The sequence below is a fragment of the Rhodnius prolixus genome, unplaced genomic scaffold (genome assembly GCF_049639745.1).
Source record: "Rhodnius prolixus isolate KJV_2025 unplaced genomic scaffold, Rpr scaffold_3, whole genome shotgun sequence".
Taxonomy (NCBI): domain Eukaryota; kingdom Metazoa; phylum Arthropoda; class Insecta; order Hemiptera; family Reduviidae; genus Rhodnius; species Rhodnius prolixus.
The window spans coordinates 49133543-49150047 of record NW_027411603.1 but is presented as its reverse complement, the minus strand read 5'-3'; the positions used below and the strand labels follow the sequence as shown (position 1 = coordinate 49150047).

The 16505-nt window shown below is 35.2% G+C and overlaps 1 protein-coding gene across 2 annotated transcripts in view; it reads left to right on the top strand.

The window, feature by feature from the left end:
* Positions 1 to 16505, top strand: part of Teh1 (tipE homolog 1 phospholipid transfer protein) — a 197920-nt gene that overhangs the window by 23043 nt on the left and 158372 nt on the right. Inside the window, exon 2 of one of the 2 annotated variants that reach the window (XM_074126470.1) lies at positions 11525 to 11566. The exons of the other annotated variant lie outside the window; for it this stretch is intronic. Within the exon in view, the coding sequence (XP_073982571.1) occupies positions 11525 to 11566 (42 nt within the window). The remainder of the gene's footprint in view (positions 1 to 11524; positions 11567 to 16505) is intronic. 2 annotated transcript variants of the gene reach the window in all.

Sequence of the window (16505 nt, the reverse complement as noted above, 5' to 3'; positions counted from 1 at the left end):
TTCCATTTTCTGCGTATTAATCACACAATATCGAAATTGAAAGCTAAATAAATCGATTTGGGGTTTGTACGTAGCCCAGAAACAGGCTACGCTCTTTTCGTGAGGGAAATTCTTTAGAGAAAGAGGAGGTAAGATTTGAACTGGAGGAATAGAAAACACTTGGCAATGAAAAGCGGAAATACTCCATCCTACCGCTGCCGTAAACCACATGAAATCGAATGCGGAAATCCAGAACAATCAATACGAGTTGTGGCTATTAAATAACGAGACTGAATACTGCTACAGAAGAACTATGCATGCGCCAAATCCTAACGACAGACAGCTGTGCAGCGTAAAGCCTTCTCTTTCGATTACAACTTCTCACGTGTTTTGTAGAGAAATCTGTCTGACCGGAACCGTCATTTGGGTAAGAGGTGTTAGTTTCGATTTGCCGAAAACATGATACTACACATGTACAGCAACGAACTGTCGTGAAATTCCACATGAAACCGCTACTGAAACTTATCTTTTATTAAAAGAAGTTTATGGCGATGAATGTTTATCACGTGCGCAAGTTTTTGAGTGGTTCAAGCGTTTCCAAGATGGCCGAGAAGACGACGGAGATGATGACCGCCGCCCGGGTCGCCCTTCCACGTCCAAAACGGATGAAAATATCGATTATAATTAATCAACACTGCTACCGTGAGGTGCTTGCTCAACTCCGTGAAAGAGTAAGTCTCTTCGTTTTCGTCAACTGTGGGAGATCCAGGGTAAGTCCGTTTACACAGATGAAGTTCGAAATTTTAAAAATTAGGATGAGTATCCAGACAACTGTCTTGTCGAATCCCTCTGAACTCTGTATATTTTGACAAGAACTGGAGGAACACATTATCCCTAGCCTTTAAAGTCTTAGTTTATCAAGAATGGTGGGGACTTGCAACCCATCTTTGAGGCATATATCATCCATATTGATTAACCAAAGAACAGGCATCTATCTGCAACTATATCTTTAAGAGCAGACGACTATTTTCTGGGTACCTAGCCACTTGGATTATTCCGTTCTTTGGATATCTAACACGTAGTTGTCTGCTAGGCGTAAAACTTAACTCTAATTTGTCTCAAACCTCTTAAAAAAAGAAATAACTACTCTCTTCCATGGAAATGAGGAGAAAAAATAGCAACATTTCGCCTGGGAAAACGTGAAAATTCGTGGAAGAGATGTAAAGAAGATGGAAATTACAGGGCATGGGTTTTGACTACTACTGGGAGACCTCCACTCCCTGTCTTTCACCCTAATCTTATACTTGAAAGCTACAAAAGCTCTCCTGCATCATCTTTGATGGACGACGCAAAAAACACAGCCACACACATATATATATCTTGGAGAGTTTCTTGCAGCGGAAATCCCCTGTGGGTAGTGGGCTGTCCCATAGCACACTATGGACACATCAAAATTATACACGCGTATAATTCACACACACACACTCAAGTATATACCCCCTCCTTACAATATTACAGCATCCTTTTTCTTCTACTTCAACCTTAACATCATCATCTCGCAATAGCAATGATTTCTTCCTTCACTTAGTCCCATATGACGTCTTCAATTTGTGACGTCTGACACTCTTCGTCTTCTCTATCACACTACTTGCTTGTTATGATTCACACGCCCCATTTTCGTATCTTTTTCCCCTACCCTCTTTATCTATTACATTTTCCACAACACTTTATTACGTACTACTTGGCATTATAAAAGGATAATAACATGGATTACTTCCTTCCGTAATTATTGTAATATTATTCTACTCAGAGAAAACAGAAATCTTAAACATTCCAATGCTGTTTCTCAGCCTAAATTAGCTACCCCCAAAGAACGACAACATTATACGATCAAGTCTAGAACAAAAGTCCCCCATTTCCGGACCGGAAATCACCCGAGATACAACAGAAGTTAGAACGAATCGAGCAACCCACAGAATAAGGGGGAAACAGCTTAAGCTCTGTCTGACTGACTTTGACCAAAGATACTAAACCTATCCGTTATAAGATATGAATGGGAGTGTTCCCTACTTAGTCACAAACTTTACATGAAGGATCAGGATAATTCTGAAAATAGAATGTCCAGTTAGGGATGCTTTAGAGAGGTCACAACCCTGGAAGGTTGTAAATCCATAAATCCAGATTTTTAGACTGTCGACAACTCCATTATCAATGAGGGAATACATGGAACTCAATTAAGATTGTGGTACTCTTATGATTGTGCCAAATGTGGATAGATCTGCAGTGCTAGATAACATTATAGATTGTATACCTGACCGCTTTAGGACCTTCAACAATTACCAGAAGTCCTACATTGCTCAGTTTGGTGAAGAGTTATGTTTCCTTCTCACATTACATTTGCTAACCTTCAGTCATGGTTAAAAAACCGGAAACCCAATCAGAGATGCAACAAACATGCGTGCTAAGACGAATAAAACCAAAGATATTGTGCCAAAATTTTTTGAACAAAACTTTTGATTGGGTACCCAAGTTTTGAGGTCCTCCCAATAGCAAGGACAGAAATATATTAGTTTGTTAGGGATCAAAAAAGTTAGTTTAAGTAATCGAATTACAGGATTGAGGTTCTTCTTTTTCCGAAGACGGTTTCATGAAAAAAGGAACCACATTTGAGAGATGAAGATTGAAGTTGTCTTCTTCAAGCTGATGTTGCTCTACGCCTGCACCGCCTGGAAGCCTGGACTTCTAGTAGCAACAAAAAAGATACTCCAGCACAACACAGAACAAATTTCTAAGACTTTCCACGAAGCTCTCTCTAGTCATTGACTCACTCCTCGAGTCTGTATCCACTATCCTCCGTCCACTCCTACATCCAAAATCGGACTGCTCAAACTCCTTTCAATCCTAGTCTACCAACCTAGCCCACACTGCCACGACACAGCCTCCTATAGATCCTTCTATTCTCTAGAGACACAAAATAATCTGAAACTCCTTTCCATCCTAGACTGTCATCCTAATCTTCTCTGCCACGACATAGCCTCCTACAGATTCTTCTATTCTCTAGAGACACAAAATAATCTGTAACTCCTTTCCATCCTAGACTGTCATCCTAGCCCACTCTGCTGTGACATAGACTCCTACAGATCCTTCTATCCTCCTACAGGCACAAAAGACTTTTGTCAAAAGACTTTAAAGAATGAAACACATTACACTAGCTGCAGGTTTTTCCTTCCTTTTTTTTCCTACATTCTTATCTCTGCATTCTTATCCTACATCTTAACCTTTCTATATTAGCACTTTTTATGAAGGTTACAATGTTTTGTACATTGATACTTCGAGTATTTATTTTCTTGTACATATTTATGTATTTATAATAAAGATTTATTCTAAGAAGTTGTCTTGTTAAAAGTTAAATTGGTAACTTAAGGCAGACAAAGTCAAACGGATGCAGATTGTTGTAGAGTAGCGTTTCTCAACATTTCCGTTCTGAAGTTATATTTATTTTTATTTATAAAGAATTTATAAAAACTGACCAATTGGTTTTCATTTTTTTTTGTACCCTAAAGGAATTCAACACCATGCATTCCTAACATAGATGGATTCATGGCGGAAATAGTCATTTGCATGTTCCAGCTTGTTGTACAATGACGTGTTACACATTGGCTTGGACTATGGTGAAGGGTGGTTACATTCCGTTATTTCTTCTCAATGGTTCAACTGCTCTAAAACCATTGGTCAAGCTACCAAATACTAATATGATTGGGTACAGTCTGAATGTCCACGCTACGATGGAGGATTAATAGCACCAGTCTAACCGCAGGAAATGTTCAATAACTTCCCACTTTTATTGAAGACGAAACAAGAGAATAGATATTCCTGTGACGTCCGCTATTCAGTATGGAGTTATCACCGGAAGGATCAGTTCTGAAAGCTTTTTGAGTCCGATAAAGTGGTTTAAAATAACAGGAAGCTGAAACTATAAATATCGATTGGATATCAACCGGAAATCGTAATATAAACTTCGCGATCAGCATTCTGCACCTGATGGATAGTTCTTAGCCAATAACTTCTCGTAATTGTAAAATAATTATTGCAATAAAAAACTTAATTTTCCTTTTTTTCCCGAGAATAATAAATTTTATGTAATAAATGTAATAAAAAAATTTACTGCAAAATAAAATAAAATATATATATAAAAAAAAAAATTATTTCTGGTACAGTAATATGTTGGTTTTTACGAACCTAGGAGGACCTTGGTATTCTAAGAAGAGTTTAAGCAGTATGTACTTCACTGGGTTTAGTAGGATTGTATGGAAACTGAGGTGGCCGGAAGACGGCGGGGGTTGTCTGAACATTCAGTACTGGAGGAGGAGAAGTATGAACTTAGGGGCTAGGTAAGTGAGATACTGGTGCTGTGTTCGCTCTACTGGCAGAGAAAGAGACAGAGAGAGAGGAAGTTTGAAGAAGACAGTTCCAAGAGATGGGAAGAAGAGTTCCTATGTACGGGGCTGGGGTAGCTCCAGACGCCTGTCCGGACACGGGGACAGAGGTGGCGGTCGATATATATATATATATATATATATATCTTTTACAACCCAGACTCCTCTTATTCATTCTACTTCTACAGACTCACCATTCTTTCGATTTACTTCTACTTTTTTTGGTACGCTAAGATTAAAGAAGACAAATTTTGCGTTTCATTAACGGAAACAGCTGATAACTATTTAAAAAAACAGTAGCGTTCCTTTTTTTTAAAAAAAATAACGCCATTTACGGAAATGCATAAGAACCTCCACTAATCTTCGGGAAATTTCAAGCAAAACTTCCTTCTTTGGAAAATGGAAAAAATAAAAATTCGGGAAATTCGTATTGCGTGAGGTGATGAAAAGGTGAATGAATCCAGTTCTAGGATAAGTAGACAAAATCTTCGAGTTTTTCCAAACGCTTCCCTAAAGCCCAAAAATCTATTTAAAAAATACATGGTGCCATCTGGGTTAATAACCGGATATATTACGTTAACAGCATCCGATATTAATCATTATCAGATTATTGAATCCATTTTTTTTTTTTTTTTTTGGAGAGGTAAGTTCTTCACGAAAACTGCTCAGGATTTTATTTTAATCTTCGTATGCTCATTGCGAACATCTAGGATCTATAACTTAAGGAAATCTATTTAATCTGCATAGTTGCAAAAGAATAAATTTACACTTCTAAACGAGGCGCTACGGTAGCCGAGCGGTTAGAGGCGAGATCTGCGAAGCTAATATGTATTGTGGTACTGGGTTCGATTCCCCCTGGTCTTAGACCTTGGATTTTATTTAATGGTTAATATGAGAAATTTATAGTAAAGTATGTTAGGCGGTTATAGGCTAGACCCGCAAAGCTAAGATGTATTGTTGGTTTAGTGGGTTCGATTCCCTGGTCTCTAGGCCTTGAATTTTATTTAATGGTCAATAAAAAGAAATTTACAGTAAAGTATGTTTGCTAGTCGCCTCCGTCCACGACACCTAATTTGGTAGTTGGACGTTAAGCCCCGCCTGAAAAAAATAGGCGATTACTTTACTTACTTACTTTCACTTCTAAACGAGGACTTGGTCTTTATTTTAAAGAAAATTTTGGGAATTTTTATAGTGAAAGAAGTACGAGAAAATTGCCAAAAGTGTGTTGTTCAACGTTTCGCTATTTCAGTGCAGTTTTTGTCGATCAGTATCTTATCAGTACTTCCGGAATGTTTTAATATCTCAACAATTTTCTGAGCAACTTTTTTTCTTTTTTTTTTTAAGTAGATCAAGGGGAGCTTTCTTTTTATAAAGTGGAATTTAAATGAAATAAACCGCTTGGGAAAATCAGAAAAGCGGAAGTGCCTCTTTAAATGATTCAAGGAAAATCGTATTATTCATATTTCCGGAAGGAGAAAGACATTTGAATTTTTTATTTCTGTGTTCGACATTTTTTGGTTTGTATGTTTTTTATTTTTTTAATGATTTTAGGCGCGTCAACATCTCAGGTTATTGGCGCCCGGAGCTTTTTTCAGTGCACTGCCAGCCTCCGGACAGTGTTCTCTCGAACTCATTTTTTAAAATGACATTTTCTGTTTAATCTTTAGAATTTAAGTTCTAAAAAGTATGATGTGCAATATTTTTTAAATAAATTGCTCGACAATTTAACACTCATATCTATTACAAAAGAGACGCACATACCACAACACACGTGTAATACACGTGTCTATATATATGTGTGTGTGCGCGCGCATATAACATTCATAAAAGTCAAAGAAAATTTATCACACGTGGAAACTTTGAACTGTTTTGTACACAAGCAAGTTGTTGTGATGTGGGGTGGCAAGGTGGGGAATGAACCCAGCAGCTTCTCAGTGATGATGAAGCATTCCCTGAAGGGGTTAACACATTTACTTGAGGTCACCACCACATTTATCATATCATCCGTGTAAGTATATGACACACAGACACACATACAGACACAAATTTACATAACCAACACACTAATAAACCTTAGTGTGCCATCACTTACTTTAAAACTTTCACATCAGTGTCACTTAGGTGACTTTGTCACACTAGTGTGTAAAAAAAAACATTTACATAGACAAACACAGGAAACTTGTAAGTCAATTCTCATCAGTTTAGTCGAAGAGAATTCATCCCAACAGCTATTTCCATAAAAATTACTCACTTTATATACGTTTTCTCTCACCCTTTTTCACTTTCTCTTGCTACTAAGTGCTAAGTAAGAGAAAGAATTGACTTCCTGCTGGGATTTTATTTCAGGTTTTTATCGGTATTTCCGTTTTTAAGGTTCTGCTACAAATAGACGTGAGTGAACAGCATAATTTAAAAAAGCTAACGGATTTTTTTTTTGAAAATAACGATGGAAATTTACATCTACTGGCGTCATTTCCTCTGCAACAAGTAAAGCAGATAACCGGATGTGACAAGAGAAGAGTTACCACCATCAGCTCCAATCACGTGGTTCTCCAATGAGTTAATTGTTGAACTGAACTGAGTAAATGGTGGGGGCTAGCACTGTTATTAAAACTGCCCCGGTAGGAGACAGTTATGTAAGGGTTGATCGTCAAAAATTGCACGAAAAAAACTGTGGCTGTGTCATGGACACGGCCGTGTGTTGTACGTGAATACGTTTACCTAACGGGTTATATTTTTTATATAAAATATTTTTATTTATGTATTTAGGATGAAATCAAGGAAACAAATCGACGATCGAACACAATCTATGACTATACAGTCCATTGTCGATGTAGAAGCGATTTCATCATCCACTTGCATAATTTCAACCGCCCCAGCTGCAGATGTACTGGACACCGTCGTTGATCTGCTCGGCCGCAATCATTCTTTTACGTTCCCGACACAGCTTGACTCGGTCGTATGGTGTTTTTATTATTACCATTCGATTGTTCTTGAGAAGCCCTTTCCAACCGTATACGATCTCTGTATTTGGTTTTGGCTTTTCGACGCGTATAGGCCGACATTATTGATAATACTTTTTTTATTCTAACACTTTATTGTATTCACTGTCACTATATTACACTAATGTTTTATATACAATCGATAGATTGTGACGACAGCTGACGATTAAAACTTACAACGAACATCGTAGCTTCTCCGAGTAAAAAAGTTATACTAATTGCAAATCTCAATACGCAGCAAAATGATCTCAATCGTAATGAATTCTTTGATCCTTTAGCTATCCAGTGGTCTAATTTAATTTTGGATGTAGACGATAGATTCGAAACTACAATGCAAAACTGTATCCCCCGATTTTGTTATCATTAGGTTTTTTGGATTGCCTCCATATTGTAGCAAATTTAAAGACGTATTCACGTAAAAAAAGTTTTGGCTTTTCGAAGCGTATAGGCCGACATTATTGATAATATTTTTTTTATTCTAACACCTTATTATATTCACTGAATTTTTAGAAAATTTATCTGTCTTTCTAACCGTATCATCAGAATCGAATTCGGGCTAAAACTTTCTGAGTAATAACATTTTTATTGGAAAAAAGTAATGATTTTAGAAAAAAAATTTAAAGTGACGTCACTCCAGAACAGGGGAAAATATGAAGTTGGCCATTACGTCATTGACCACCACTTTAGATGTACTATACACAGTAGGCCTATGGACATTATTTATACTGGTTCACCCTGTATAGTAGCGTTTTTACAGTTCTTGTCTTTTAAGGATTCCATGTCAAGCGTTCGTCCATGTATAGCCTGAGCTAACCTCACAGTACGAGGAAGTGCAGTCCGGAAGGTACACGTAGTTAAACCGGAGGTCATATTTCTGAGTAAAAGAAAGTAAAATGCAATTTTCATTCCAAGCAATGTCACAAATGCGTCTTTTTTTTTGTGAATTTTGAAAATTCACAAAGAGCATGTTCCCTTGATTTCCAAAACTCCAAAGTTGTGTGGCGATATACAAACGAGGAGGGTAAATGCTTTGTGGTGGCTGTGGGAAGAGGAAGTTGAGCATTTCACTGCCACAGTGAGCTCACAGCCAGTGTATGTAGCCCTCATTCAGAAGAGATAAGGTAGTGTGGTTTAAGTTATACGCGGGAGGCCAAATAGCTGAGGAGAATAATAATTTACACAGCTTTGATTCATGTGTAGTTGTGTCGGTCTGGGTGCACGAAGTTTTGTGTTTAGCCACAACAGTATGTAAGGTATCCATACTTGGGATTCAGCTGAACAACCTTCCCAAAGTACCGATAGAGCAAACCTAGTTTGTGGTGATCTTATAAATAGCTCTGTATTCAGGCGAAGTCAAGATTAAATGACTTGCTAGGTCGAAAAGGTCGAAGCTTAGAACAGGAAACTTAAGATATAAAACTCATTAACATGCATTAACACCAAATTATTACAAAATACATAAGAAATTTTTTGAAAAAATCGTAGCAGGTCGCACCCTCAAAATATATATATTTTAATCAAACACCCCCTCAAAAATAAGCCCTCAATTTAATTTTTCAAGAAAAATGCTCCAAATAAACATAAAAAATTATAAAATTATAAAAAGTATAAAGAAATCATCAGAGCCATTTTCAATAAAATTCTCATAAGATTTAAAATCTACTCATTGAAGTAATAATACCATGTTTAAAATTTACTTTAAGTAAGATATATTAAGCAACACTACGTAATCCTCTTTGTAATTTTTAAGATTCAGGAAATAATACTATTTATTGACAATATCAGCACCTATTTATGACTAAAAGACAAATTCTAGCCACTTACAGAGTTCAGAAGAAAGTATTTCATACTTAAAACTTCCCAAAATTTAACTCTCTATAACTCGCTTTACTTTCATCAGACTATCATGAAATCTTGAGCAATTATAGACTATATCATTCTCTTCATACGAGTAAAATATGAACTCAAAAGGTGTATTAGTTTAGAAGAAAATTGAAGCTAAACGTTTCTTAGTTTTTGAAACTACCCAAAATTTAACTCTCTATATCTCGCTTTCTATTCATCAGACTATCATGAAATCTTGAGCAATTATAGACTATATCATTCTCTTCATACGAGTAAAATATGAACTCAAAAGGTGTATTAGTTTAGAAGAAAATTGAAGCTAAACGTTTCTTAGTTTTTGAAACTACCCAAAATTTAACTCTCTATATCTCGCTTTCTATTCATCAGACTATCATGAAATCTTGAGCAATTATAGACTATATCATTCTCTTCATACGAGTAAAATATGAACTCAAAAGGTGTATTAGTTTAGGAGAAAATTGAAGTTAAACTTTTCTTAGTTTTTGAAACTTCCCAAAATTTAACTCTCTATATCTCGCTATCTCTTCATTAGATCAAATCTCAAAAAAAAGAAAGAAAGATCATCTGCAGTAAAGTAGCAGTACTTCCGGTTAGAGAGATTTTGTTTGCTATATTGTAGTCAGGTCTGATAAGAGCGTTAATTTTTCTGCATTTTTTTCATTTTCATCTTCCGTTTATTTATATAAACGGTATCTGAGCTGATCGCATTAATTCTCCTTTCTAATAAGAGTAGGTAAAATGACCGGAAGTAAGCTAGCAGAATATATGTCTTTGTAATGTAAATTATAATTATTTCCGGATTGTCCTGTTTCTTAAATTTAGATTATAATGACTTACATTTGCATACTTTTGTACAATGAATACCGTTGTTCTTTTTTTTAATTTATTTTTTAATCTAATGTGATTTAATTAAAATCGATTCATTATGTTAATGTCGACATTATAATAATATCGAACTGTTACCCATATTGGTGAATAAATTTGAATAGAGAAATGATTTATTTTGAAAATATTAAAATGGTTTCTTTTTAAAAATAAGCCGGCCATTTTGATTAAAACGTTTTGGTCTGACCCACTCTCAGTCCTAACTCAGCTACCAATTAGATTGGATTAGTAATTCGGCCTTAGTTTAATCTCTCTCTTTTCTTCGACAAATTTTATTAAATTTTCTTGGAAATGAAAAAAGAGAAAAATAATAAGAAAATTCTCATTTTTTTTTACGTAATTTAAGGCGCTTCAACGTCAGAGATTTTTGGCGCCCTTAGTTTTTGCTTGTGCACTGCCCGCTTCCGGTCACAGAACCGCACGCTTAGTTTCGCAGCTAGTTAATTAATCAAGCTGAAAAAACTAAAGAGGAAGTGAATGTTTCAGATTTTTGGACACTTGCTTGACGCTTGCTTTTGATTTGTAAATGATGTTTTTTTTTTAAGGCATTGGTGTAAAGGAAGCTTCCGAAGTTTTAATTTGTAGCGCTTAACAAAGGCTACGCCCGTAGTTTAAGCACTGTTGAAAGCTTTAATTATGGTCCAAAGCGTTTACTTTTGTTTGTAAACTACTTAAAATAGGGCTAACAAAACTAAACGCGAAAGCACTGACTGGCGCAATACGATCAAAGCTTTAAACACATCTTAAAAGCTAAATCGATTTTTGCTATTGAAAGCACTGTATTGATGATCAATCAGACGCACTAAAATAAAAATCACTCTGTACACATTTTGACAATCAACTTAAAGTAAAACTCACTCTGTACATATCTTTGCAATCAACTAAGGTAAAAAAAAAAAATCACTCTGTGCATATCTTTACAATCAACTAAAATAAAAAAATCACTCTGTGCATATTTTTGCAATCAACTAAAGTAAAAATCACTCTGTACATATCTTTGTAATCAACTAAAATAAAAAAATCACTCTGTGCATATCTTTGCAATCAACTAAAGTAAAAATCACTCTGTGCACATCTTTGCAATCAACTAATATAAAAAAAAAAAAATCACTCTGTGCATATTTTTGCAATCAACTAAAGTAAAAATCACTCTGTGCATATCTTTGCAATCAACTAAAATAAAAAAAATTCACTCTGTGCATATCTTTACAATCAACTAAAGTAAAAATCACTCTGTGCATATCTTTGCAATCAACTAAAGTAAAAATCACTCTGTACATATCTTTGCAATCAACTAAAATCAAAAAACAAAAACAAAAATATGTATATTAAAATAAAACATTGTAATATTTTCAGCAAAGGAAAACGTATAAAAAGAGGTTTTCATCATAAAGTGAGGTAAGTTTTTCCGCAATTTTTCTGTTTGTTTTTGTAAATAATTATTTACATTCAATGTTTTTTTTTTTTTTTGTAAATATATAAATATATTTCTTGTAGATAAATGTTTAAAAAATTTGCACTAGTTTAAATAATTTAATTTAATTATTACTTTTTGTAAAACCGAGAATCGTGAAACAGGTAGTTTCTTATTTTTTAAATGTCACACTCATAGAATTAGACTAATAATGGGAAAGGTATAATTATGGTTTCAGCCATGGTTTAGTCACCGACCATGGGGAAAAAAAAAACCCTCTCTTGGATCTATTCCAGCTACCATCCAGATATTTTAACCTCTGGAACAGGCACTTGACGGCACCATGGCCTCCTTTTTAAGATGTAGCCTCTTGAGGGGTTTAAGAAAGAATTCCCTATTCCTGGGAGACTGTATTCCTGGGTTACTGAACTATTAATGCTCCTTCAGGCTATGGCAGGCCATCTTGGATGCGTTCAGTTATTTTAGATCCATTTCCGTTGAACGTTAGCTATAGAAAAGACATAGACATCTAACACATACTAACTAATACATGATATTTGCGATGTATATGTACTCCACGTCAACGGAAACGCTCATTCAATTAATAAAAAAATGAAAATTACGTCTCTTTATTATTATTATTATTTTTTAATAGCAAGACATAAAACTTTAAGAACTATTAATTACCCGGAAATCAATTTTAAATGTTAATAAAATTAAATAGCATTAATGTTATTAGTATTATTACATTTACCAACTTACAGAGACAATTATCGATATATGTCATCGATTCTATCTCTCTAATTGAATATTAAAGTATATCTTACTCCCTCTACATGTATGCTATACTAGCTAAACGTGCGCTGCCGTTTTGTAGGAATCAATGTATATATATACATAAATAAGTTTATCTCGCAAACTAACGATAAATAGCATATTGAAATTAATGTTTGTAAACGATCAGTAAGATAATGTTCGCTTTAAATCACAGTACATCATTACAATTTAAGGCGAAGTAGCTAAGGTATTAACCTTTATTATTATTTTTTCTACACTCATGAAAGAAAATTCAATTTTCAGTCGCAAATGTCACACTCATAGAATTAGACTAATAATGGGAAAGGTATAATTATGGTTTCAGCCATGGTTTAGACACCGACCATGGGGAAAAAAAACCTCTCTTGGATCTATTCCAGCTACCATCCAGATATTTTAACCTCTGGAACAGGCACCACGGCCTCCTTTTTAAGATGTAGTCTCTTGAGAGGTTTAAGAAAAATTCCCTATTCCTGGGGGCCACTGTACTCCTGGGGTACTGAACTATTAATGATCCTAAACTTCCGGTTTAGAAATCGCGAAATTATTGTTAGATGTGACGGAAGTAGGCTAACGAAATTTTATGTTTTAGCTTCCGGGATTTTCCCTTTTTTTTGGGGAGTAACCAGTTTTCGCATTTTTCGAATTCAGGAAAACTCAAGACTTAGTATTTACGAGAAAAATTCAATTTCGTACATTTAAGCAAAACAAAATTTCCTTTTCTTGCTACACAAATTATTATCTATTGATTTCATTTAGAATTTTCTTGGTTAAAATTCAAAATTCAATTACGTAACCAACCAAAGTACTTTACATAACTAATCCCGCTAGTATTGCACCACCAACATTGCATAATTACTAGTGGATAACGGGCCCATATGGTGCATAATAAATGCGGTCCAAGTTAACCAAGCAAGCTTAATATTAATTCAGTTGCATACTGCATAATAAAAACATATTTATTATATAGATTCTCTGGTTGTTTTGGACGCGAAATGTAATTAAATTTTATAACCCGATCATTAACGGTTTATTAAAACTATATCGTAAATGTTAATAAAGTATTTAGGCTGCCTATAGATTTTCCTTCTTTGACCTCAAGCTTTAAATGGTAAATATTTAAATAACATTGAACTCTTGATTACTTATTTAGTAAAAATTGTAGGTGCGCCACGATAGCCGAGTGGTAAAGAGACTAGACCCGCAAAGCTAAGATGTATTGTTGGTTTAGTGGGTTCGATTCCCAGTGTCTAGGTCTTGGATTTTATTTAATGGTTAATATGAGAAATTTATAGTACAGTATGTAAGGCGGTTATAGACTAGACCCGCAAAGCTAAGATGTATTGTTGGTTTAGTGGGTTCGATTCCCCCTGGTCTAGGCCTTGGATTTTATTTAATGGTTAATGAAAGAAATTTACAGTAAAGTATGTTTACTAGTCGCTTGTCTACGGTGCCTAATTAGGTAACTTGAACGTAAAACCTGCCTTAAAAAAATAGGCGATTACTTTACCTTACTTCAGTAAAAATTCTAAGTTTCAAAAAACCTTATTAAATAAATAGCTTGTGGCAGAGTCAGCATTTGTAGGGTGCGCTTACATCACATTTCCCAGATTATATTAAAAACATTTTAAGTTTTATTGAGCATATATTTTCCGAGTTACAAAATATTGCAAAGATTTAGAATATTTGATGTATATAGGCAAGCTGTGGATTAAGTTATAAATAATATAATACTTATGGTAACAAATTTGTACATGTACATTGGGTGTATGACGGGGATGAAAAAGCACATAAACTCACACAGATACCGAGTGCTCAAGAACACTTCAGTGAGTTACGTACTTATTTGAGTTGCCTAAGTTTGGGAAAAAGGATTTAGTACAATAACCCGGCAGAGAAGGTTTCTGGGATATTTGTATCTACATATTATACATACCCAAAAAAAAAAAAAAAAAATTTTCTGGGATGCATGTATATGTTATATATTATAACAGTTTCTGTCTTTCCTTCCTTCTTAGAAAAGCGTACATTTTATAAATTCCTTCGGCTGGAAAAGCTCGCTCCTTCTTTTCATATTATTTCCGCTTTCGTCCTTCATGATTTCCTCTCTCTCTCTCTCTCTCTCTGTGTGTATTCAATTGTCTCTTTACTGTTTGTTTCTTTATCATTTATTTTTAGCACGGTTTAGAAAACATGCCGCGTAACGAACTTAAAAGACAATACTGCAGGCTATAGTCTGCAGTTATTGTCTTTTAACATTTTGTAGTTTACTTTAAATTTAAATTACTAAAAGAGATTCTAGCCATTTTCCTTAATTGAAATTGTAATTCTGCTAATTTGTATAAATAAATAAATAATAGTGATTGGATAATAGAGGTTTGTAAGCTTAATTAAGATTGTCGTCTGATGATTTGGATGTGAATTTTGGAGTTTATTTATTTAATTTGAATTTAAGTCGTGATATCTGATGTTATTTGTGTCCACAGTCTTTTCATTGCACTGTTCCCTCGTTTTGAGGCGAGTATAGTGAATAGTTTTACCAATATGTATCTTATTTCTCATGTAATTAAACGCTATAAAATTAATAAATAAGATGTCCGGATAAGAACGTTTTCTTTCTGGAACGCAGCCAAAAGAGGCTTTGCTGCTCTGGCGACCACCTTTAAGGATTTACAGGATTAACGTTCCTTTTTCCAGAGTTTTTACTAGTCACAAGTAGTTTGTTTTTTTGTTTTGCGCCTGAAAGTGCCAAAAAAGCTTATATCGCAAAATAAGCTTATAGCATCAAGTTTTATTCGACATAATATGGTAAAGCTTATTGTGGTCTTGTGCAATAATTGGGAGAAAGTATTTCGTCCGTCACAGTACGTTGGGGTTAAGAGCTCTTCCCATCAGTTGAGGCTAAGAGCCATCTACATCAGTTGAGGCTAAGAGCTCTTCCCATCAGTTGGGGCTAGGAGCTCTCTTTAACAGTTGGGGCTAACAGCCCTCCCCATCAGTTGGGGCTAACAGCCCTCCCCCTTAAGTCTTTGTTTTTGCATGATCGTCTTCACAAATCTTAATGTACCAAAGTACTCGTGCCATTAACTGACGATTGCAACGCAAAAGCGTGGACTATAGAGGTCGATTCTTTCTCTATCCAACAATTAATTTCCAGGAGCGGAAAAAAAAATTTGACTTCCTCTGTGGAGATGATTTTGAGCCTATCATGTCTTATAAAAAGACACAAAGGCAGTCTGTAACGGCTTGAACACTTATATAAGAGGCTCAAGACTTGCAGGACTTGTGAAGGTCCTGCCATGGTCAAAAGAGACTGGAGTCAAAACTAACATGCCACGCTTCAGCTTAAAGGCCCAAGCGGCTTATTATGAGTCAAGGGCGCCTTCCACCTGTTATTTCTTCACCCGCCATCAGACATGTCCCACTTTAAGGATCCAATGACTACCCCAGAAGCTCACCCACATTGGCTCAAACTAAGGCACTCTAGCCTACAAAAAAAAACCTATCCCTAAAGTTGCCCCTGTAACCTCTTCGAGACACCCCACACTTAATTCCTATCGATAGCTAAATTGGTGAGTTCATAAAAAATATAATGTGTGTTTGTGTGTGTAATAGAATGAGAGGGAGTGAAAGGGAGAGGAGAGAGAGAGGGTGAGAGGACAAAGTTAATTAATCATATTCATGACAAGATCTTAGTTGTTCTAAAGTCAAAGGGAACTTTGCCCCTGAACAATAGGAAGCGGACAGGCGATTAGCCCAAAGAACATTTTGAGTTGAACAGCAACTTAGTTCACAGTTCATGACCTTCTGCTTGTGTTCCATAAACTTAACAGCCACAGCAAAAAGAAGAAGTAGAAGAAGAAGAAGACTATATTATGCAACATAGTTAGGCTTTTTTGCTGTTATTGAGTGGAGTGGACAGTTCTGTTATATTGAAAGTGATGTGCCCATCTCACCCATCTTAATTATTCACTCCAGACCATTCTTCAAACTGAAGTGTTGCCAACTGTATTACATTAATAAAAAAAAAAAAAAAAAAAAATATTTATGTCATTTATTCTTTTTGATAAGTTGTTTATTCTGTTTTCTACTTTATTCCCATGAATA